At 47.9% G+C, this 25,486-nt stretch overlaps 1 protein-coding gene across 2 annotated transcripts; it reads right to left on the bottom strand.

The window, feature by feature from the left end:
* Nucleotides 1–36: 36 nt before the first annotated feature.
* ankrd27 (ankyrin repeat domain 27 (VPS9 domain)) lies at nucleotides 37–25,486 on the bottom strand. 2 transcript variants are annotated; one of them, XM_079742923.1, is made up of 28 exons: nucleotides 25,131–25,486; nucleotides 24,253–24,365; nucleotides 23,960–24,070; nucleotides 22,835–23,149; nucleotides 19,623–19,682; nucleotides 19,200–19,253; nucleotides 18,436–18,501; nucleotides 18,159–18,235; nucleotides 17,571–17,692; nucleotides 14,092–14,170; nucleotides 13,775–13,907; nucleotides 13,027–13,089; nucleotides 12,682–12,794; nucleotides 12,422–12,504; nucleotides 12,198–12,313; nucleotides 9,692–9,784; nucleotides 8,077–8,274; nucleotides 7,096–7,149; nucleotides 6,706–6,858; nucleotides 6,563–6,607; nucleotides 6,359–6,475; nucleotides 5,347–5,541; nucleotides 5,035–5,154; nucleotides 4,225–4,398; nucleotides 2,986–3,079; nucleotides 2,819–2,879; nucleotides 2,515–2,554; nucleotides 37–1,827 (listed from the first exon to the last, which is right to left on the bottom strand). In XM_079742923.1, exons 2-28 carry the CDS (start codon nucleotides 24,352–24,354, stop codon nucleotides 1,021–1,023), a joined length of 3,645 nt encoding a protein of 1,214 aa, XP_079599049.1. In that variant the 5' UTR covers nucleotides 24,355–24,365; nucleotides 25,131–25,486; the 3' UTR covers nucleotides 37–1,020. The 2 variants fall into 2 exon arrangements, with proteins under 2 accessions (XP_079599049.1, XP_079599050.1); XM_079742924.1 differs by lacking the exon at nucleotides 2,515–2,554 and having other exon boundaries at nucleotides 1,677–1,827.

Raw genomic sequence — 25,486 nt, 5'->3', positions numbered from 1 at the left:
ACACAGACAGAGAGAGAGAGGCAGAGAGAGAGAGTGAGAGAGAGAGACAGGGAGAGAAACAGAGACAGAGAAACAGAGAGAGACAGAGAGAGACAGAGAGAGAGAGAGAGATGCAGAGAGTGAGAGAGAGAAACAGAGAGAGACAGAGAGAGAGACACAGAGAGAGAGAGCAAGAGAGAGACACATAGAGAGACTCCCGTGTGATTGGCAGTTAGAGACAGAGGAAAGCAGCTCAACCAAATCATGAACTTTAATTCCCAGATCCGTGAATTATAATGCAGACAAACATTTGGCAGCGACTTCAATTGAACGCACTCCGCAGCAAATACAAATTGTGTTAAGAAAATAATGAAGGCGACCTGTGATAATTATGCAGCAACTTTAAAAAAGGTCTAAAACACCTTAATGAGCCTCAACTCTTGAGTAGCGAAGCCGTTCGCACTTAGGTCAGAACGCTGAATTCACTTATTATTATCTGTTCAGATAATAATCTTATTGTTATCTGAAATCCACTTTCGGCTACATCTGCAGATTTTAGGATTACAAATAAGATTCAGGCTTTAATTTGCTCGTTTCTTAATGAGTTTCCTCGTTAAGAGACAGTGTGAAAGTGACAGGTCACATTAAAACCTCCAACCTACATCATCCACTAAAAAGGCAAAACTCTTTCATTAAATAACTAAAAACCAAGAGCAGCTGGGACCCCAACTAACTCACTAACTAACTAACTAACAACTAACTACAGCAGCTACTGCAGTCAGATCTAAACGCGGACCTGCTCCAGCATGTGCTCTAGGCCCGGTCTGGGGTCTGGACCACGCGGTCAGGACCCAGTAGGGTCTGGACCCAGCAGAGGGGGTCCATCCCTTTTAATGTTGCCACTGGAAAAGTGCATGAGGAGCCTCCAGCAGTCTGGAGGCAACATGGGAGGGAAGGGGGAGGGAGGGAGGGAGGGAGGGAGGGAGGGAGGGAGGGAGGGAGGGAGTGGGAGGAGAGACTGGTCCGGGCCCAAGGGGCCAGTCAGGGCGCTGACGGGGTTGATGTCATCGTCAGCGTACAGGGGTCATGGGGGTCATGGCACACGCATGGGGGTGGTGTAGACCCCTGGCACACGGAGCCTTCAGTCTGGAGTCCGGCAGTGGCTGGACCAGCAGAGGGACCAGGGGAGGTGGAGGTGGTGGTGGGGGAGTCAGAGGTGGCGGGGGTGGGGGAGGTGGAGGTGGTGATGGGGGAGGAGGTGGTGGTGGTGGAGGAGGAGGTGGTGGAGGGGGAGGTGGTGGAGGTGGTGGTGGAGGTAGTGGTGGAGGTGGTGATGGTGATGGGGGAGGTGGAGGGGGTGGAGGTGGTGGGGGTGGAGGTGATGGGGGAGGTGGAGGAGGTGGAGGAGTTGGAGGAGGTGGAGGAGGTGGTGGAGGAGATGGAGGTTGGGGTGGGAGTGTGAGCGGGGGTGGGGGTAGGGATTGGGTTGGAGCTGGAGGAGGGGTTGGCAGTGTGGGTGGTGGAGGTGGAGGCGGGGGAGGTGGGGTTAGGAGTGGTACCGGAGGTCTCACGGAGACAGGGCGGTTGGGTGTGAGAGTCTGAGGCGGGGGGCTGGAGGGGGGCGGGGGGGTCCACAGGGCCACGGCTCTCGTCTCCCCCCAGGGGTGCAGGTATGGGGTCCACCTGGGTCCCGGGCGGGTCCTGGGGGTCCGGCCCTTGTGGCCCAGGGGGATCCAGGGTCACGGAACGACCCAGGGGCCGTGTTCTCGCCCTGGACTCTGAGGGTCCGAGCGGAACCACGCCCCCCACCGTCTCCCTCCTGGTCAGCCGGCGGCCCCCCTGAGGGCCCTGCGGAGCACAGCAACACTTCAGGAACCAAGCATAGCTCACACTAGCCACATGGCACTGGGTGGTAGAACGGCAGTGTGTGTTAGCGTAGCACTGGCTGGTAGAACGGCAGTGTGTGTTAGCGTAGCACTGGCTGGTAGAACGGCAGTGTGTGTTAGCGTAGCACTGGCTGGTAGAACGGCAGTGTGTGTTAGCGTGGCACTGGCTGGTAGAACGGCAGTGTGTGTTAGCGTAGCACTGGCTGGTAGAACGGCAGTGTGTGTTAGCGTAGCACTGGCTGGTAGAACGGCAGTGTGTGTTAGCGTAGCACTGGCTGGTAGAACGGCAGTGTGTGTTAGCGTAGCACTGGCTGGTAGAACGGCAGTGTGTGTTAGCGTAGCACTGGCTGGTAGAACGGCAGTGTGTGTTAGCGTAGCACTGGCTGGTAGAACGGCAGTGTGTGTTAGCGTAGCACTGGCTGGTAGAACGGCAGTGTGTGTTAGCGTAGCACTGGCTGGTAGAACGGCAGTGTGTGTTAGCGTAGCACTGGCTGGTAGAACGGCAGTGTGTGTTAGCGTAGCACTGGCTGGTAGAACGGCAGTGTGTGTTAGCGTAGAGATGAGTTTTATTGTCGTGGTCTAAGTTAGCTTAGCGGAGGTTTTTAGATTAGCGGTGGGTGTTAGCATGCGTTAGCTGTGTTGGTAGCACCTTGCTGCGGCCCAGAGACTCTCTTCTTACCGCCTCCACCCTGAAGGAAATAAAGAAACCTTCAGCCTCCAACTGAAAGCAGTTTACACCACCAGGGGGAAACAGTTTACACCATGAGGGGAAACACTTTACACCACCAGGGGGCAACACCAAAACGGGGAAACACTTTAAACCACCACGGGGAAACACTTTACACCACCAGGGGGCAACACTTTACACAACCAGGGGGGGAACACTTTACACCATCAGGGGGATACACTTTACACCCCAAGGGTGTGTAAAGGGTTATGGTTTAAAAACAGACCTGCAGACTTCCTGTTGGCGCCGTCGGCCATCTTGTTTCAGCCGTTGGACAAAGGAGTGAGCTAAGAGTGAACAAAGTTATTACTAAGGAGTGAGCTGAGAGTTGAATTGTGTCTCTTTAATATCTGTCTGAACCATCAAACATAAAAGGTGTCAACCGCCCCTTACCCAGAATGCCTCTGGGCACAGAGAGAAGTTTGATTGGCTCTTCATCTGCCGAGAGTCCGGACGCTTTCTGCAGAACGCGAACGATCTCAGTGTTCTGAAAAAGAGGAAACTACTTACTACAAATACTACAAATACTACTACATTTTGAGCTTGTGAAGGGACTATTGCGCAATAGCATACTGCCTGATGCTGCGTTCACACCAAAAGACACATTTGTCGCCTGTTTCGCGTTGTCGCCCAAGTTTTGTCGCGCGACAAATCATAATCCGTCGCTGCGCAAGTTTTATCAGGCGAATTTGTCGCGCCACATCTTTTTGCCAGCCAACGGTGCTTCATGCTAATTTATTCTCAACCATAGCCGAGATAGGCAACATTGCATCTCTACCTGTTGTGGAAGAGGGAGAGACGTCAGAGAACCCAACGCAGTCTATTCATAATATTGTAATGACCACAGAAGAGGCAGTGAATGAAGTATTGATTGGACAGCGATTTATTAGATACCACCGCTAATAAACCGTTGGAACACACAAGACCTGTAACCACAGCAACGCTGGTAACTACAACAAATCCCGCAAAGCCCAATCCCCACGAGAGCTCCCCCCGCTACGGCCATCCGGAGGCGCACACAGCTTTTTGGCTCGATATTATATATAATATAATATAATATAATATTATATACAATTATATATAGAGCTCCGGGAGTCACAAACGATAAAAATCACTTTCTCCTCCATGCTGCAGTTCACTCCGGACTGCACGGTTGGCCGGTTACGTCACTCAGGGAGTGAACGCTGATTGGCTGTCATCACGCAAATGTCGCGGCAAAGAATAAAATATTTCACAAATCAAATCTTGTCACAGGTTTTTTCTAGCGACAAATTTGCCCGATTCGCGTCTAGGTGACTTTGTATGGACTTGTGTCGCCCCGTAGCGCTTGGTATCAACGCACCTTGAGAAGGCAGTATCACTGTCAAATCTGTCCCTGGGAAAAGTAATGTTGCGCCGAATTGAAAAAGGAACTACGTTTCGTCTCAATTTTTTACATGAAAATGTAGTTGTTACGCGTTGCACACAAAACTGTCTACCGTCACACGGTAACGTCAAAATCCATAGCGTAGCGCAAATTCACACCGGTGTACTTTCTATACCTTTTATACCGTACACCCCTACTACATATACTATACTATATACACTACTATACGTGGGTCACAGGTAAGAGGTCACAGGTTTGATGCCCACCTTGCCTCCCAGCTGGAGGGCGGAGTCTAGCGGGGTCTTGTGCTGGCGGTTCCTCAGGTGGGCTGAGGCCCCGCCCCCCAGCAGCAGCTCCACCAATCCCAGGTGACCTCCGCGCACTGCCTCATGCAGCGCTGAGCTGCCCTGAGCGTTCTCCACATTCACCCAAGCCCCGCTCTGGGGAGAGAGACACAAGGTTACTACAGAGACAGAGAGAGAGAGAGAGAGAGAGACAGAGAGAGACTTAGTTACTACAGATAAAGAAAGAGTGAGAGAGAGAGAGAGAGAGAGAGAGAGACGTAGTTTCTACAGATAAAGAGAGAGAGAGAGACAGAGAGACTTAGTTACTACGGATAAAGAGAGAGAGACAGAGAGAGACTTAGTTACTACAGATAAAGAGACAGAGACAGTGAGAGACTTAGTTACTACAGGTAAAGAGAGAGCGTGAGAGTGAGTGAGTGAGTGAATGAATGAGTGAGTAAGACATAGTTACTACAGATAAAGAGAGAGAGTGAGTGAGTGAGTGAGTGAGTCTTAGTTACTACAGATAAAGAGAGAGAGTGAGTGAGTGAGTCTTAGTTACTACAGATAAAGAGAGAGAGTGAGTGAGTGAGTGAGTGAGACTTAGTTACTACAGATAAAGAGAGAGAGAGTGAGAGAGAGAGAGAGAGAGAGAGAGAGAGAGAGAGAGAGAGAGAGAGAGAGAGAGAGAGAGAGAGAGAGAGAGAGAGAGAGAGAGAGAGAGAGAGAGAGAAAGAAAGAAAGAAAGAAAGAAAGAAAGAAAGAGAGAGAGAGAGAGAGAGAGACTACCACCTCCAGCAGGATCTGGGCGATGTCCAGGTGTCCTCTCATGCAGGTGTTGATCAGAGGAGTGTTGCCATAGTGATCCTTCTTATTCAGCTTAGCCCCGCCCTCTAGCAACAGACGCACAACCTGACAACACACACACACACACACACACACACGCACACACACTCTTTATCATAAGAGGGCTGATGGTCTCCAGTTCAAACCACTGGACAAACACAGACTCTACTAGTTCTAGTGAGTAGAGACTCCTCTAGTTGTAGTTAGAAAAGACTCCTCTAGTTCTAGTCCTAGTTAGTCCTAGTTAGTAGCAGGTACCTGTGTGTGTTGGTTCTGGGAGGCCAGGTGAAGGGGCGTGGCCAGCTGGGTGGTGCGTGCGTTAAGCTCCGCCCCGTGGCGGGCCAGGAGGCGGACCAGGGTGGCGTGGCCGTGCAGGGAGGCCACGTGGAGCGGGGAGAAGCCGTCGGCGTTGGCGCTGTTCACCCACACACCGCCGCAATGCATGCTGGGAGCCTGGCACACACGATGTGGTTAAGATTACACTAATGTAGTCTCGTTGTACGTTGTGTAGTGATGTGTACGTTGTGTAGTGATGTGTAGGTTGTATAGTGATGTGAAAGTTGTGCAGGTTGTGTAGGTTGTGTGGTGATGTGTAGTGACGTGTACGTTGTGTAGTGATGTGCAGGTTGTGTGGTGATGTGTAGGTTGTGTACTGATGTGTAGGTTGTGTGGTGGTGTGTAGGTTGTGTGGTGATGGGTAGGTTGTGTGGTGATGTGTAGGTTGTGTGGTGATGTGTAGGTAGTGTAGGTTGTGTAGTGATGCGTAGGTTGTGTAGGTTGTATAGTGATGTGTAAGTTGTGTAGGTTGTGTACTGATGTGTAGGTTGTGTAGTGATGTGTAGGTTGTGTGGTGATGTGTAGGTTGTGTGGTGATGTGTAGGTTGTGTGGTGGTGTGTAGGTTGTGTACTGATGTGTAGGTTGTGTGGTGATGTGTAGGTTGTGTGGTGAAGTGTAGGTTGTGTACTGATGTGTAGGTTGTGTACTGATGTGTAGGTTGTGTGGTGATGTGTAGGTTGTGTGGTGAAGTGTAGGTTGTGTACTGATGTGTAGGTTGTGTAGGTTGTGTGGTGATGTGTAGGTTGTGTGGTGGTGTGTAGGTTGTGTGGTGAAGTGTAGGTTGTGTAGTGATGTGTAGGTTGTGTAGGTTGTGTGGTGATGTGTAGGTTGTGTGGTGGTGTGTAGGTTGTGTGGTTGTGTGCAGGTTGTGTGGTGAAGTGTAGGTTGTGTAGGGATGGGTTGTGTAGTGAGTGTGTAGCAGCAGGAGTGTACCTTGTGTGTGTTGGGGGTGCAGGCTGGACATTGGCACAACGGGTGGCAGAGGGGGGGGCTTGGAGGGGGCTGGCCCCTCCCCTCATCTTCCTCCTCCCACTCCAACAGGTAGCGCACCTACACAAACACAGGCATACATATTATACCGCTACCTGACAGACAGACAGACATGAAGACAGACATGCAGACAGACAGACGTCTCACCATCTCCAGATCACCATCAGCCACAGCACGCAACAGCTTCTCCACCTGTCAATCAGACAAACACTTCCTGTCAATCACACAGAGTCACATGATGAGAATGCTATCCAAAAAGGGGAGGAGCTTGTGTGTTGGGCGGGGCTTACCTCTCGGTGACGGACAGGGTGAGGGTCTGGTCTGGGGTCAGAGGTTAGAGAGAGGACGCTATCGCTAGCACTACGGCTACCGCTAGCACTACGGCTACCGCTAGCACTACGGCTACCGCTGCTGTCTGGAGTACGAGTCCAGCTGCCTGGGGACTGAGCAAGCAACACGTATTACACAAATATGTACTGAAGTAACTGATACGTACCAGTATACACATCATCTACCATAAAGACATGCATTTATTCACATGCATCATGTACCATAAAGGCATATATTTGTAAACATATAATCATGTATCATGTACTATAAAGACATGTATTTGTACACATATAATCATGTATCATGTACTATATAGCATCAATACAGATAAGGTGCGTCAGGTGACTCACATTTCGCCCCCGCAGTCCAGACAGTTTTTGGGGCGACTCCAGCAGAGCTACAACCTACACACACACACAAACACGCACACAGAGACACACACACACACACACACACACACAGAGTCAAATACATACACACCTTGCACACACATAGACAAACACACATACACCAAGACACACACACACACACACAAAGACACACGCACATACACACATACAACGCACAAACCAACACATGCACATACACACGCGCGCTGTTTGACCACCAGCACACACCAACACATGCGGTTGGACCAACTGAACCAGCTCTCCTCAGTGAGTGAGGCTGTGTCATGTAATGCTGTGTCATGTGATGCTGTGTCATGTGATGCTGTGTCATGTGATGCTGTGTCATGTAATGCTGGGTCATGTGATGCTATGAGGCTGTGTCAAGTGATGCTGTGTCATGTGATACCGTGAGGCCGTGTCATGTGATGCTGTGTCATGTGAGGCTGTGTCATGTGTGGCTGTGTCATGTGATGCTGTGTCATGTGATGCTGTGCCATGTGATGCTGTGTCATGTGATGCTGTGCCATGTGATGCTGGGTCATGTGATGCTGTGTCATGTGATGCTGTGAGGCTGTGTCACGGGATGCTATGTCATGTGATGCTGTGCCATGTGATGCTGTGTCATGTGATGCTGTGTCATGTGATGCTGTGAGGCTGTGTCACGTGATGCTGTGTCAAGTAATGCTGTGTCATGTGATGCTGTGTCATGTGATGCTGTCATGTGATGCTGTGTCATGTGATGCTGGGTCATTTGATGCTGTGTCATGTGATGCTGTGCCATGTGATGCTGTGTCATGTGATGCTGTGTCATGTGAGGCTGTCATGTGATGCTGTGTCATGTGATGCTGTGAGGCTGTGTCACGTGATGCTGTGTCATGTTATGCTGTGTCATGTGATGCTGTATCATGTGATGCTGGGTCATGTGATGCTGTGTCATGTGACCTTGGTGTTGAGGGCGAGGCTGAGGGCGGTCTCCCTCCTGTGGTTGAGCAGGCCGGGCCGCGCCCCGTTCTCCATCAGCACCCCGACCACGCCCAGGTAGCCCCAGCGGGTGGCCAGGTGCAGCGCCGTGTCACCGCGGCCATTGGTCACGTCCAGGCGTACCGCCCGCACCTCGAAGTACACCAGCGCCTTCACACACTGACACACACCCCTGGTCACTATAGTTACCGTGAGCCACCAGCGCCTTCACACACTGACACACACCCCTGGTCACTATGGTTACCGTGAGCCACCAGCGCCTTCACACACTGACACACACCCCTGGTCACTATGGTCATCGTGAGCCACCAGCGCCTTCACACACTGACACACACCCCTGGTCACTATGGTTACCGTGAGCCACCAGCGCCTTCACACACTGACACACACCCCTGGTCACTATGGTTACCGTGAGCTACGTGGCCAGGGGGGAGCATGCGTGCGTGCGTGCACACATATAATCATGTATCATGTACCATAAAGACATGTATTTGTACACTTATGATCATGTATCATGTACTATAAAGACATGTAATTATACATGTCTGCTTATCTTGTTTTTATTTCGCTTTCCCCAAAATTAGATGATTTTATTCTCTTTGTTTTTTTAACCTGTAGCCCGTTGAGATCTTCGGATGACAAGGGCACTATAAATAAAATGTATTATTATTTTTTTACATATAATCATGTATCCAGAGACGTGCGGTGAGGTCCGTGGCTGGTGAGGCACTGACTTTCTCAGAGTCAGATTTACAAATATATGAACCCAATTGTTATATAGTACCGGCCTTGAATCATTATCTTCCATGTTTGCAATCAGAAATGTTTTTTTTTAAATAAACAAACTGATGTAGTTCACTTGACTGCTTAAAAGAAGAACGGAAGCATCCTGTAAACACTGTGGGCTCAGGCATACGCCCCCCTCAGTGAGGCAGAGGTACTGGCTGCCTCATTTCATGCTTTTTCAGCGCGGTTTTATGTCAGATCAGCATATTTAGACTTGCTGCGTGGGTTGAGCGCATGCGCTCTACCCAGTTTGTGAGGGATTGCTCAATTCTCAGTGAGGCAGCACTGCTCGCTGCCTCAGCCGGACTCAGCTCGCGTATTTCCCCTCAGGAAAAAGGAAAATTCAGCGATTTTGATAATAAAAATGATTTAAATTATTGGAATCGTATATTATTTACATTTAGACCACAGATCAGTAGACAAACACCAATATATAATATTATTTTAATTTTATCATAATTCGTTTTTTCTTTTCATGATGACAGGTGAGGCTCTGCCTCACCTGCCTCCCCTGACTGCACGTCACTGCATGTATCATGTAATATAAAGACATGTATTTGTACACATATAATCATGTATCATGTAACATAAAGACATGTATTTGTACACATATAATCATGTATCATGTAATATAAAGACATGTATTTGTACACATATAATCATGTATCATGTAATATAAAGACATGTATTTATACACATATAATCATGTTTCATGTACTATAAAGACGTGCGTGCGTGCGTGCGACCGTGTGTGTGTGTGTGCGACCATGTGTGTGTGTTTGTGCCCTACGTCCTCGTGGCCGTGTGTGCACGCCAGGTGCAGAGGGGTGTTCCCACAGTCGTCCTGCGCCTCAGGGTTGGCCTTGTAGTGGAGGAGGAGGAGCTAGAGAGAAAGACACACACCTCACTACACAATAACACACACCTCCAGTACACATCGCCACTAACACACTGTTGAGAGAGACACACACCTCACCACACAATAACACACACCTCCAGTTAACACCGCCACTAACACACTGGAGAGAGACACACACCTCACCACACACTAACACACACCTCCAGTACACAATTCCACTAACACGCTGGAGAGAGACACACACCTCACCACACACTAACACACACCTCCAGTACACACCGCCACTAACACACTGGAGAGAGACACACACCTCACCACACACTAACACACACCTCCAGTACACAACTCCACTAACACACTGGAGAGAGAGACACACACCTCACCACACACTAACACACACCTCCAGTACACACCGCCACTAACACACTGGAGAGAGAGACACACACCTCACCACACACCTCCAGTACACAACTCCACTAACACACTGGAGAGAGACACACACCTCCCCACACACCTCCAGTACACAACTCCACTAACAAACTGGAGAGAGACACACACCTCACCACACACTAACACACACCTCCACTCACACAGATCTCACTACACAGTGACACACACCTCCAGTACACACCTCACTTACACACTGGAGAGACACATACCTCACTAAACACACCTCTAGTAGAGAGACACACACCAACACACACCTCCAGTATACACCACCACTAACACACACCTCATTAACACATTTCCACTCCAAACCTCACTACACACCTCCACTAGATCTCAAAGTGCTTCAGTACTTATTATACTAATATCATAATATATCATATATAATGACCTTATTATATATTAATAACCGTATATATTTATTTAGACCAGTGATGAAAAGTTTGATATTAAAGGACAAAGGCAGCAGTGAGTCTAGTGTTGACAAACTGTACAGAGTGGTGGATGAGCGGAGAGAGGAGTGAGACAAGTTAACGTCTGGGCGAAGAGTGAGACAAGTTAACGTCTGGGAGAAGAGTGAGACAAGTTAACGTCTGGGAGAAGAGTGAGACAAGTTAACGTCTGGGAGAAGAGCGCTTAGTGCTTAGTCTGATCTCCAACGCTTAGCCGTAACACTGTTGCGAGTGTTGGTTGTGGTTTGTTGATGATGGGGTTTGATGATGATGATTGTGTTTGATGATGATGATGATAGTGTTTGATGGATGAGGGTGTTTGATGATGATTATGGTGTTTGATGATGAGGGTGTTTGATGATGATGGTTTTTGATGACGATGAGGATGTTTGATGATGAGGATGTTTGGTGATGATAGGGTTTGATGAAGAGGGTGTTTGATGATGATGATGATGATGATGATGATGATGGTGATTGATAATGATGATGTTTGAGGATGAGGGTGTTTGTATGATAATGATGTTAGTACCTTAATGGACAATTCCGGTATTTTGAACATTGAGCCCCCTTTCTGGTTTGTCTAGGATGAAATAGAGTGGTTGACACCGAAATTTTGACTATTGGTCCTGTGTCGGGTATTTGGCTCATATGGAATCGCCCCTGCCTGCTTCACAATGGCTGGCCTATGGGCATTCACAAACCTTTCCTTAAAACAACCCTAAAGGTTTGTTTTAGTCGTGTTCGTTGATGTTCCAAATCAAGTATTGTAGCGAAATACAGTTCCTGTTGTGTTTCATTTGGCATTTTTAAATCCATTGATTTCGGTTGGAAGACTCATTGCTCGTTGACCAAAACAGAAAGGGGGGCTGGCTGTAGTCTTTTTGCTCGGTTCTCCGTCTCAACAGAAGGGAAAGAATGAAGCTAAAAGACTACAATCAGCCCCCCTTTCCGTAATGAGTCAAATACCCGAGACAGGGCCAATATTCAAAATTTCGGTGTAAACCACTCTATTTCATCCTAGACAAACCAGAAAGGGGGCTCAATGTTCAAAATACCGGAATTGTCCTTTAATAATGTTGGTGTTCATAATAACTTCATAGTTAACAAAATATTAGTTAATTGGCCAATATTAATTGGCCAATAATTCTACGGCAGTACTACACTGATATTATATATATTTTTTAATTAATATTATTAATTATTTTATTATATTTATTAATAATTTTTTATGATTTTATTATATTGTTATTTGGTGGAACAAGTCTTGCAGCATTCTAGGCTAGTTGTGTTGCTGTCTTAATAAATAAGACATCCTCCAACCATTCATTAGTTTGGAATGATTATACTTTTATTCTCTCTAATGTTGTGAATCACATTAGAGAGACACCTTCACATGCTCTCTCTCTCTCTCTCTCTCTCTCTCTCTCTCTCTCTCTCTCTCTCTCTCTCTCTCTCATCTCTCTCTCTCTCTCTCTCTCTCTCTCTCTCTCTCTCTCTCTCTCTCTCTCTCTCTCTCTCTCTCTCAGGCGTGGTCTGACCGTGACCCCCTGGTGACCCCGGCGGCAGGCCAGGTGGAGGGGGGTGTGGCCATGGAGATCCGTGGCGTTGACCTCTGACCCACAGAGGACCAGGAAGTCGATCAGCATTGCTTGACCTGACACAAACACACAAAAATGAACAAACACACACATTACCATACAAATGAACACACACACAAACAAACACATTAACCACGGCTCATGGAGGACAGGAAGTGACTCACCACACAGGGCGGCTACGTGGAGGGGGGTGTGGCCTTGCTCGCCCCTGGAGCGAGAGGTCACTACAGACGGGTCGCTCACACGCCTACAATAAGATACACACACAATATATGTATTTATCTATATAGGAGAGAGAGAGAGAGAGAGAGAGAGAGAGAGAGAGAGAGAGAGAGAGAGAGAGAGAGAGAGAGAGAGAGAGAGAGAGAGAGAGAGAGAGAAAGAGAAAGAGAAAGAGAGAGAGAGAGAGAGAGAGAGAGATTACCCGGGCAGCTGGAAGTCACAGAGTTGACAGGAGCAGAGAGGATGACACGTCCTCAGATCTTCATCACTACGGAGAATCCTCCGCACATCCTCCTCCTCGCCCTGCGCGATGTGCTATATATACACACGCACACACAAACACACACACACACACACACACACACACACAAACACGTCACTCCATTGTGAGGGGGTCTCAGTGGGGGGGTCAGTGTGGGGGTCAGTGAGGGGGTCAGTGGGGGGGGTCAGTGGGGGGGGTCAGTGAGGGGGTCAGTGAGGGGGTCAGTGAGGGGGTCAGTGGGGGGGTCAGTGAGGGGGTCAGTGAGGGGGTCAGTGAGGGGGTCACCTGCAGCAGGAGGTCCACGGGGGTCTGGGTGCTGAACAGGGCGCTGTCAGGCTGCCCTGGAACCTGTGGACACAACGAGACCAGCTGGAACCAGTTCAGTCCTGAACTCACAGCTTCAACACATCGTGTTGAGTGAGTGAGTGAGTCAGTGGGTGAGTGGGTGAGTGAGTGAGTGAGTGAGTGAGTGAGTGAGTGGGTGAGTGAGTGAGTGAGTGAGTGGGTGAGTGGGTGAGTGGGTGAGTGAGTGAGTGAGTGAGTGTGTGAGTGAGTGAGTGGGTGAGTGGGTGAGTGGGTGAGTGTGTGAGTGAGTGAGTGAGTGAGTGAGTGAGTGGGTGAGTGGGTGAGTGAGTGAGTGGGTGAGTGGGTGAGTGTGTGAGTGAGTGAGTGAGTGAGTGAGTGAGTGGGTGAGTGGGTGAGTGAGTGGGTGAGTGGGTGAGTGAGTGAGTGAGTGGGTGAGTGAGTGAGTGAGTGGGTGAGTGGGTGAGTGAGTGGGTGAGTGAGTGAGTGTGTGAGTGAGTGAGTGAGTGGGTGAGTGTGTGAGTGAGTGAGTGGGTGAGTGGGTGAGTGGGTGAGTGTGTGAGTGAGTGAGTGGGTGAGTGTGTGAGTGAGTGAGTGGGTGAGTGTGTGAGTGAGTGAGTGAGTGGGTGAGTGTGTGAGTGAGTGAGTGGGTGAGTGGGTGAGTGGGTGAGTGTGTGAGTGAGTGAGTGGGTGGGTGAGTGAGTGAGTGAGTGGGTCGGTGAGCTCCTACCCGTGCTGCGTGGCTGAGTCTCCCCAGGCTGATGAACTCCACGGCCGCCATGAAAGTGCTGAGGCAAAAACTGAGCTCCTCCCCCCCACACACACACACACTGAAGCTCTTGATGTAGCTCAGGTTAGACACCCTACGGAGCACACACACGCGTGCACACATACAGTCACACACACACAGGTCACACACACACACACAGTCACACAAACTGATATTCAAGCTCTTACATTGAACCTCTTCCAGCTCAGTCACAATCTTGAACTAAAACGAGGGTCAGGGTTATTATGAGGGTTCAGAGGTCAGAGGTCGGGGCCTACCAGTTAGGGATGTCTGTCCTGAGGAGGAGGAAGAGGACGGTTGAGAGCAGCTGGTCAGTGTCTACCGCCTCCATGTTGACTGTAAGAGAGACTTAACATCACTAACTATAACTAACTATACATGACCACACTACAACTATACATGACCACACTACAACTATACATGACCACACTTCAACTATACATGACCATACTATTACTATACATGGCCACGCTATAACTATACATGACCACACTATAATTCTACATGACCATAACTAACTATACATGGCCATACTATAACTAACTATACATGACTATACTATATCTAACTATTAGTGCTGTCAGTTTAACGCGTTATTAACGGCGTTCAAGCAAACCAATTTTAACGGTGTTCATTTCATTTAGCGCTCTTTTGGCTTGGCAAACGTTGTCGTTTTTTCACCTGCTGTCTAGCAACAACAAGTCTTGTTAGAAAAACTACAACAACATAATAGACTGGAAACAAAACAACAAGCACGCCGCATGAACTTGTTGGGGCAAGCACGGATACGGAGCGGATGAAAAACTCCTTAAAAGGTCCCATGACATGCCACCAGGTGTGGGCTGATTAGCCGTTACAAGCCGTTTTGGAAATCTGTCCCTTATGACATCACAGGTGGGCGTGTCCACCTAGATCTGTGGTGGATAGATCAGTCTGCCAGCCTACCCAGTGGACTGTAGCAAACGTTGCTCATCTATCCGTCACACATCTAGGTGGACACGGCCACCTCTGATGTCATAAGGGACCGATTTCCAAATCGGTGTGTGTGTGTGTGTGTGTGTGTGTGTGTGTGTGTGTGTGTGTGTGTGTGTGTGTGTGTGTGTGTGTGTGCGTGTGTGTGTGTGACTCCGTTACAGCCTGCACGAGAGTTCAATGCTGTTACATCTTTCTGACCAATCGCAGTACAAGGCCCACCTGGGCTGTACCACTTCGTGAGGGGCAGCTCAGTTACTACCCTCTAGACAAAATCGACTTGGTTGCGACGTTGCGTCTGTTGATTGAGTGAGAGGTTTGGCGCACAGCTCAGGCTGCCGGACGGCGCTTCAAGGAACTTTTATAAACGCAACATTGTTATCCCGCAGTAATCAACCCAACAGCCCCGAAACCTTAACGGCCCACCGGGAATTCTCCCGACTCTCCCGATTACCAATCCGCCACCGAGTGTGTTGTGTGTGTGTGTGTGTGTGTGTGTGTGTGTGTGTGTGTGTGTGTGTGTGTGTGTGTGTGTGTGTGTGTGTGTGTGTATGCGTGTGCGTGTGTGTGTGTGTGTGTGTGTAGGCATTATTCAATAGCCTGGTAATGTGTATAGACCTACGTACGGTAGGAATATTCATACTGGTTTAAATAATAAATGTTAAAGTATTTCCCATCTTTGCTGACCAAGAGTTTTGTTCGAAATTCAGTGATTGAAACAAATAAAAGCCTGGGCTATTGATGTTTCACAATAGGCCTACCACTGCGGGTCTCTCTTGTTGCTGTCCTTCTCAACACTCTCTGATCTCACTAAAAGGCTAGCAACACGAAATCAAGGGATATTTAGAATAGAAAAAAAAAGTGTGATTAGTCGCGAGTTAACTATGACTTTAAATTAAATACTGCCTCATCATTACAAGTACTGCCTCTTCACTACAAGTACTGCCTCATCACTACAAGTACTGCCTCTTCACTACAAGTACTGCCTCTTCACTACAAGTACTGCCTCATCACTACAAGTACTGCCTCTTCACTACAAGTACTGCCTCATCACTACAAGTACTGCCTCTTCGCTACAAGTACTGCCTGATTACTACAAGTGCTGCCTCATCATTACAAGTACTTCCTCATTACTACAAGTACTGCCACTGATAACCAGTCAGACCTACAGTAGACCCTCTGTCCTCTTCACTCTTCAATAACCAGTCAGACCTGACTAATTCCTGGTTGAGGGTTATTTAGTGAGTGAGCACAGGGCAGCAGAATAGGCTAACCCTATTTTAATCACATTACCACACTATAACTATACATGACCACACTATAACTATACATGACCATACTATAATTAACTATACATGACCATACTATATATATAAATGACCATACTATAACTAAGAGACTTAACATTAAATACTGCCTCATCATTACAAGTACTGCCTCTTCACTACAAGTACCGTATTTCCCGCACTATAACGCGCACCGGATTATAAGGCGCACCTTCAATGAATAACCTATTTTAGAATTTTTTTCATAAATAGGGCGCACCGGATTATAAGGCGCATAGCATAGAAGATACTGCAGTCAAACGTTTGACTGGGGATGCGTTATGCATCCACTAGATGCAACTGTGAGGACGAGTTGCTGCATTTAGCAGATATAAAACTGGAACCTTTATGACAAAAAAGTAAAACACAATTACGCAGTTCCAAACCTTAGATTTTTTAAATATCTTGCAAACGTGAATGATACAAAGTAGAGCATCGCACCCTCGAATCTTGTAGTGTGGCCAGTCTTCCGCCCGATTTCCTGGCTCTGTGATCGTATAGTGTGACCTTCCTAATAGTGGAGGAATATCTGTCGTGTGGTCTGAACCAGCCATAAAGGGAATTTCAACAAAACAGTCAGACAAAGTCAAACTTTATTAAGCGTTCTGACAACTTTGTTCATTTGTAAACACGAATTGATCCATATATAAGGCGCTCCGGATTATAAGGCGCACTGTCGTTTTTTGAGAAAATTACCGGCTTTTGAGTGCGCCTTATAGTGCGGAAAATAGGGTACTGCCTCATCACTACAAGTACTGCCTCATTACTACAAGTGCTGCCTCATCATTACAAGTACTTCCTCATTACTACAAGTACTGCCTCATCATTACAAGTACTGCCACTGATAACCAGTCAGACCTACAGTAGAACTTCTGTCCTCTCTACTGTTAACAAGGCCTACAGTAGAACCTCTGTCCTCTCCACTGATAACCAGGCCTACAGTAGAACCTCTGTCCTCTCCACTGATAACCAGGCCTACAGCAGAACCTCTGTCCTCTCCACTGACAACCAGGCCTACAGTAGAACCTCTGTCCTCTCCACTGATAACCAGGCCTACAGTAGAACCTCTGTCCTCTCCACTGATAACCAGGCCTAAAGTACAACCTGTGTCCTCTCCATTGATCACCAGTCAGACCTACAGTAGAACCTCTGTCCTCTCCACTGATAACCAGGCCTAAAGTACAACCTGTGTCCTCTCCACTGATCACCAGTCAGACCTACAGTAGACCCTCTGTCCTCTTCACTCTTCAATAACCAGTCAGACCTGACTAATTCTTGGTTGAGGGTTATTTAGTGAGTGAGCACAGGGCAGCAGAATAGGCTAACCGCCAAGAGGTGTAGCGAAGTGCGACATCCTTTAAGTGTGTGTGTGTGTGTGTGTGTGTGTGTGTGTGTGTGTGTGTGTGTGTGTGTGTGTGTGTGTGTGTGTGCATGTGTACCTGTGTGGTTGGGGGTTTGCAGCACGGTCATGATGACTCCTTGAAGACAGAGCAGTTTGAGAAGGGGCGAGGTGGACAAGTTCAGCTGGCTCAGCTGTCTCTTGGCTCGACTCAGGTCGTTGCTGTGGACAAACACAACCACTAGCATAAACATAACCACTAGCATAACCACAATACATTTAACCCGAAATGGGAGGAGTTGGGGGTCACTGGCAGCAGAAGGTCGGAAACCATTGGTCGACTGAGCTTCCCTCTGGGTGACCTCTGTGAACTGACCTCTTGGTGACCTCTAGAGAGCTTACCTCTGGGTGACCTCTAGTGACCTGACCTCTGGGTGACCTCTAGAGAGCTTACCTCTGGGTGACCTCTAGTGAACTGACCTCTTGGTGACCTCTAGTGAGCTTACCTCTGGGTGACCTCTAGTGAACTGACCTCTGGGTGACCTCTAGAGAGCTGACCGCTGGGTGAGCTCTAGTGAGCTGACCTCTTGGTGACCTCTAGTGAACTGACATCTGGGTGAACTTTAGTGAGATGACCTCTTGGTGACCTCTAGTGAGCTGACCTCTGGGTGACCTCTAGTGAACTGACCTGAGCTCAGTTTTCATCCCCAGGTCGGCCGGCTGAAGGTCCTGCAGGGCCCTGGTGGTCTTGTTGAACGTTGCATCCTGCGCACACAACACACACACACTATGAGACACCATTTGTAAGTAAACATTGACTGAGATACTCAATCAATCTGAATGATATACACACACACACACACACACACACACACACACACACACACACACACACACACACACACACACACACACACACACACACACACACACGATAACTAGGGAGACATTGGACAATACACTACCTGGCTGGCCTCAAGACTCCCCATGAACTTAAAGAGCAACTCATGGATACCATGATGGAGGTAAATCTAGAGAGAGGACAGGGGACACATTATACCAGGATGGAGGTAGATCTAGAGAGGACAGGGAACACATTATACCATGATGGAGGTGGATCTAGAGAGAGGACAGGGGACACATTATACCATGATGGAGGTAGATCTAGAGAGAGGACAGGGGACACATTATACCATGATGGAGGTGGATCTAGAGAGAGGACCGGGAACACATTATACCATGATGGAGGTGGATCTAGAGAGGACAGGGAACACATTATACCATGATGGAGGTGGATCTAGAGAGAGGACAGGGGACACATTATACCATGATGGAGGTGGATCTAGAGAGAGGACAGGGGACACATTATACCATGATGGAGGTGGATCTAGAGAGGACAGGGAACACATTATACCATGATGGAGGTAGATCTAGAGAGAGGACAGGGAACACATTATACCATGATGGAGGTAGATCTAGAGAGGACAGGGAACACATTATACCATGATGGAGGTGGATCTAGAGAGAGGACAGGGGACACATTATACCATGATGGAGGTGGATCTAGAGAGAGGACAGGGGACACATTATACCATGATGGAGGTGGATCTAGAGAGAGGACAGGGGACACATTATACCATGATGGAGGTAGATCTAGCGAGAGGACAGGGGACACATTCAGTGGACGGACAGGAAGAGACATGGACACGAGGATGTTCAACAGACAAACCTCCAGCGCCTGCTTGATGAGCCTCATCCGGGCCTCCTGCCGGGACAGGAGCTTCTAGAAGACAGGAGAGGAAGATTACTGTGGGAGGGGACTAACGAGGAGGGGAGGAGACTAACGAGGAGGAGACTAACGAGAAGGGGAGGGGACTAACGAGGAGAGGAGGAGACTAACGAGGAGGAGACTAACAAGATGGGGAGGGGACTAACGAGGAGGGGACTAACGAGGAGGGGAGGAGACTAAGAGGGGGACTAACGAGGAGGGGAGGAGACTAACGAGGAGGGGAGGGGAGTAAGGAGGGGAGGAGACTAACGAGGAGGTTACTAACAAGGAGGGGAGGAGACTCACAGGGAGGGGAGGAGACTAACAAGGAGGGGAGGAGACTAAAGAGGAGGGAGGGGACTAAGGGGATGACTGACGACTCACCAGGCGAGGGTCTCTCAACAGACACTGGAGACATTTGTTGTAAAGAGCGTTCACTGCATCCTAGGAAGGAGAATGGGAACCCTTAATGCTACGATACTAAACTAGGCTAAGACCATGCGATAATGTAGCTAGCTTGTTATGATCTCGCACACACATCTTTGGAACACATAGTTAGTCCAAGTGATAGTGAGTCTTAACATGTGGTGTTAATTAGTCCTGTTCTAGTGATAGTGAGTCCAACCAGGTGGTGGTGTTAGTTAGTCCCGGTGATACTGAGTCCTACCAGGTGGTGGTGTTAGTTAGTCCTGGTGATAGTGTGTCCTACCAGATGGTGGTCTGGGGTTAGTTAGTCCTGGTGATAGTGTGTCCTACCAGATGGTGGTCTGGGGTTAGTTAGTCCTGGTGATAGTGTGTCCTACCAGATGGTGGTCTGGGGTTAGTTAGTCCTGGTGATAGTGTGTCCTACCAGATGGTGGTCTGGGGTTAGTTAGTCCTGGGGTCCTGTGACCCCAATGTGGAAACTCTCTTTGTTGTAAAGACCTTTTTATTTGCCTGGAGAATTCTGGTTGTATACGTGCCTCCCAGCGGCAAAGTGTCACTGGCAGCTGGAACAATATCAGACTGTGTTCATGAATTAGAACTCAATTACCCTGACACACCGGAAATAGTGCTCGGGATTTGAATTAGTGTCGTTTGGATGCTAACAGTATATTAAAGACAAAACCAGAAAAGACAATATCTTGGACAAATGCTTTGTAAACCTCAAAGGCGCTTATGCATCCAAGTGTAAGCCATCCATATTGATTTCGGATCATAATGTTGTGCACATGATTCCAGTGTACAAGCCTTAACTCAAGAGAAGTGAACCCAAAAAGAGGACATGGACAAATGAACATAAAGAACAACTGTAACCATTTTTTTAACTGACAGACTGGGACACGTTTCAGGAGGGTTCACTTAATGAAACAACTAGTTACAAATGATTATATTGACTTTTGTCTTCAATTGGTTGTCCCCAGCAAGGAGATTAAAATAGATTACAACAATAAATCATATGTAACTAAGGACATAAAATGTAACAAACACAAGGATAGTGACGTTCAAAAAGAAAGATTCTCGAGGACTTAAACAGACAGAAAAATAACTGAAAATAAGATTAAGGGAAGCAAAACTGGCACACAGACAGCGTCTAGAAGATGCTTAGAGAAATAATAACTCAAAACAGGTGTGGGACACAATGAAATCAATGACAGGAATGTCATCTGCATCTAAATCCACAGTAACAGATAATGAAGATGCTTCTGCCAACAAATTTAAAACTTTCTTTGCTAGATTTGAATCTCTAGATAATCCTGTCAAGTCCAAAGAAATTCTTAAAACTGTTATACCGGCTGCGTCTGACAGAATTGTCATCACTGTGGAAGATGTTAGGAAAACATTTCAGTGTACAACCACAAAGAAAGATGCTGGGCCGGATGGATGCAACGCCTTTCTGTTGAGGAACTATGCAACCCATCTGTCTCCAGTGAGGCAACACATTTCAAGCTTCTGTTGACACACACAATGTCCCGCTGTCATGGAAAACCTCACATGTTAAACCTTTGCCCAAGATTCCATGTTCAAAGGAATATAAGGATTTCAGATCCATAGCGCCTCCTTCAGTAATTATGAAATCTTTAGAAAGAATTCTGCGCCGACATTTCATCTGTACCACAGACAATAACCTTGACTCATATAAATTTGCCTATAAACAGGGCTGTGGCACTGAAGACGCTGTTGCCTCTTTAGTTCATATTATTTCAAAACATTTAGACAAACCCAAGACCTATGCAGGAGCACTTTTTTTTAGATTTTTCATAAGCCTTCAATACCATTCAAGCAGATATTCTGGTAGCAAAAATGGTCCAGCAGGTACTGAATCCATACCTAATACATTGGTAAGCTTCATTTCTCACCAACTGAGCACAGTTTGTAAAGGTAAACAAACCCCTTTCATCTGCCATTACAACCAATGTTGGAGCCCCCTAGGGTTGTGTGAGTTCAGCTATGCTTTTTACGTTCTACAAAGATGATTGTCGTACAGACACAGCAAAACAATTTATAATTGTTCACCAACTTGGCGTGAACAAGCTGGTTGAGTGGACTGACAATAATGCACTTCTGATAAACACCAAGAAAACTGAGGAGATTGTGTTTGGCATTCCGTTTCTCTTGTAATCCATCAAGAAAAGAATCAAGCAGTTGTCCTCATTTAGAAACTGTACTTGGGGGTAACCATAGACCATCAGCTTCATGGAAAGACCACATTGCCAAAATTTGCAATAAAACTAAACAAAGAATCTGGTTACTCCGCCGACTCAGATCTTTCAGAGCAAGTCAACCAATTCTTTATTATTTTTTGTAGCCGCGATTATGAGTGTTTTACAGTACTGTAACACCACAAGGCACAAGACTTTGTCTGCTTCTTAAAAATCAAAAATGCTCCACTAATTGAAAATCTGCTTAAAGATAGTAGGTCAACCACTCCAGAAACTTTAGGAATCAGCCTACCATAAAAAACATACTGAGGTTGGCTAAAAACGTTTCCTCCAACCCCAACCACGTCCTAAACGCTGAGTCGAGTATAATAAACTACCATCTAACCGGAGATATAGGGTTCCAACATTCAAAAAGGTTAGACTGAAGCACTCTTTTGTTCAACAGTCAATCCTAGAACTGAACCAGGCACTAAATCCCAGAACGAATGCACGCTGATGGGCCTTAAATGTTGTTGCTGTAATATCATGATGAATTAATGTATTTTATTTTAATTGTGGGTCCTGTCTTGATGTCCTGTTTTTGATGTCCTGTCCTGACGTCTTGTCTGTGATGTTTGTAACTAAAGCTGCTTAGGATGCAAGACAAATTTAAGACTTGTTCTGACAATAAAGTATTATCGTATTGGATCGTAGTTAGTCCTGGTGATAGTGAGTCCTACCGGGTGGTGGTCTGGTGTTGGTTAGTCCTGGTGATAGTGAGTCCTACTGGGGGGTGGTCTGGTGTTAGTTAGTCCTGGTGATAGTGAGTCCTACTGGGGGGTGGTCTGGTGTTAGTTAGTCCTGGTGACAGTGAGTCCTACCAGGGGGTGGTCTGGTGTTAGTTAGTCCTGGTGACAGTGAGTCCTACCAGGGGGTGGTCTGGTGTTAGTTAGTCCTGGTGATAGTGAGTCCTACCAGGTGGTGCTGTAGACCCCTCCCCTCCTGGTCCTTGAAACCCAGACTGAAGGCTGCGATGAGGCGGTCTAGTTTGAGGGTTGGATGTCCCAGGAAGTTACGGGCGTCCTCGGGGGTCCGGAGGCTGTAGGGGGTCCGGTCCGGCCCTGGGTCCCGCCCCGGGTCCGGGTCCTGCTTGGGGTCCAGCGGTCCGGCCAGACACAGCAGGCTGAAGCTCTGCTCGCGGTCATTGTAGAACGTCTCCTCAAACAAGATGGCCACCGACACCGCGGGTTCGATCCCCAGGACAACACGCTGGTCACGGATACACACGTCCTACACAAAAATAAAACATCCACACACACACACACACACACACACACACACACACACACACACACACACACACACACACACACACACACACACACACAGTAGAGCAGGGGGTTAGGTCAGCAGACATACGGTTAGGGTCCGGGTTAGTTAGTAAGGGTCAGGGTCAGGGTTAGTGTCAGTTAGTTAGGGTAAGGGTTAGCTAGTTAGTGTAAGGGTCAGTAAGTTAGGATTAGGATCAGGGTTAGTTAGTTAGTTAGGGTTAGGGTCAGTTAGTTAGGGTTATGGTCAGGGTTAGAAAGTTAGGATAAGGGTCAAGGTAAGTTAGTTAGGGTTAGGGTGAGGGTTAGTTAGTTAGTTAGGGTCAGGGTTAGTTAGGGTCTGGGTTGGTTAGTTAGTTAGGGTTAATAAGTCAGGGTTAGTTAGGGTTAGTTAGTGAGCTGGTCAGGGTTAAATTGTTAGGGTTAGTTAGTAAGGGTCAGGGTTAGTTAGTTAGGGTAAGTTAGTTAGTTAGTTAGTGAGGGTTAGTTAGTGAGGGTTTGATAGTTAGGGTTAGTTAGTTAGTAAGGGTCAGGGTTAGTTAGTTAGGATGAGTTAGTTGTAAAGGTTAGTAAGTTAGGGTTAGCTAGAGCTAGGGTTAGTTAGTCATGGATAGTTAGTTAGTCAGGGTTGATCGGGGTTTGTTAGCTAGGGTTAGTTAGCTGGATAGGGTCAGGGTTCGTTAGTTAGATAGGGTGAGTCAAGGTTAGGGTTAGTGAGTCATTGTAAGTAAGTTAGCGTTAGTCAGGGTTAGGGTCGAGACAGCAGACCTACGCTTCCATCGGCGGTCTTGAAGCCGTCCTCCACAGGAAGTAGAACGTAGCGGTCAAACCGTGGGGCCGCGTCCGTGCTGAGCGACACGCTGCCGGAACACGGAACCAGAACCTACAGGACAGGAAGTAGAACCCATCAACAGGAAGTAGAACCCATCAATAGGAGGTATTGATGGGTTGTGTGAAAATGTGTGTGTGATAATGTCTGTGTGATAATGCATGTGTGTTAATGTGATAACGTGTTTAATGATAATGTGTTAGGATAATGGGATAATGTGATAATGAGGGACTCACCACCCCGTTGACCTGGGCGACACGGCTGCAGAGGTCCGGCCGGCTCCGCTCCAGCTCCCGGTAGAAGGGGTTCCTAAGGAGGTCCTCGTCATAGCCCGCCATGGGACAGCCGTCTGGGGGTCAGAGGGTCAAAGGTCACCGTCTGGGGGTCAGGGGGTCAAGGTCACATTGAACCTCTGCCCACCATCTGGGGGTCAGAGGGTCGAAGGTAACAAAGGCTCTGGTCTGGTTCAAAGATCCTGCTAAGTTAGTCTACCCTAGTTAAGATAGTCTACCCTAGTTAAGTTAGTCGACCCTAGCGAGTCTAGCGGTACCCAGTCCTGGTCTATCCTCTACTCTCAGAGGGCTGAGGACACTCGCCTCATGACCTCCTCCCACCTCCTTCTCATCATGGAACTAATCTGATCATTTGAACTGGAAATCATAAGATGTCTTCAGATCTTTCTAGTGATGTGATTGGTCCTACAGTTCAGGATCACACACACACACACACACACACACACACACACACACACACACACACACACACACACACACACACACACACACACACACACAAGAGAGGCATGCTGGGGATTCTCAAGAACTGAGGTCATGTGATCGTTCAGCTGAGGCCCCAAAACGATCCTAGGACCCCAGGCGCAGACCCATGTGACCCCCACCTTGCATACTATAGTAGCACACACACACACGCACACGCACACAAACACACACACAAACACATACACTCTATCAATATCCAGCATTAACAAGTCAATATTAATATCCAGTACAAGGTAACTATGTTGGTAACTATACTTGTAGATATACTGGTAACTTTACTGGTAACTAATATACTCGGCTCGGCTCGGCAGGTGTTCCCAGATCCCACAACACACCTGATCAAAAGCAGATATCGAGTCCACGTTGGCCGTTAGTAGTGGGTCCTCCGGGTCAGATCGGGTCAGCGGTATCGAGTCCCAGTTAGACCGACCCGTTCGTACCGGGTCCTCCGGGCTCGGGTCAGCAGATATTAAGTCCACGTTAGACTATTAGTACCGGGTCCTCCGGGTCCTCCGGGTTCAGAGCGGATCAGCCCCGTTGGTACCGGGTCCGCCCGTTAGTACCGGGTCCTCGCGTTTGTACCGGGTCCTCCCGTTAGTACCGGGTCCTCCGGGTCCTCTGGGATCGGGTCCTCAGAGCTCCACAACAACACGGAGGAGGAGAACCGCTTCCTGAAAGGGGCGAGTACCGG

The sequence above is a fragment of the Pollachius pollachius genome, assembly GCF_949987615.1.
Source record: "Pollachius pollachius genome assembly, chromosome: 9".
Classification (NCBI taxonomy): domain Eukaryota; kingdom Metazoa; phylum Chordata; class Actinopteri; order Gadiformes; family Gadidae; genus Pollachius; species Pollachius pollachius.
Note: the sequence above shows the minus strand (reverse complement) of the source record. Positions and strands in the feature narration are given on the sequence as shown.

Excerpts from the sequence above, each read along its gene's own strand:
- ankrd27 (XM_079742923.1), bottom strand. The coding sequence starts at position 24,354 with ATGGCGGGCTATGACGAGGACCTCCTTAGGAACCCCTTCTACCGGGAG. Across the intron at positions 18,502-19,199 it reads TCATCAAGCAGGCGCTGGAG|ATTTACCTCCATCATGGTAT; the intron begins GTTTGTCTGTTG and ends TCCTCTCTCTAG. Across the intron at positions 6,859-7,095 it reads CTGGACTGCGGGGGCGAAAT|TCCCCAGGCAGCTGGACTCG; the intron begins GTGAGTCACCTG and ends TTGCTTGCTCAG.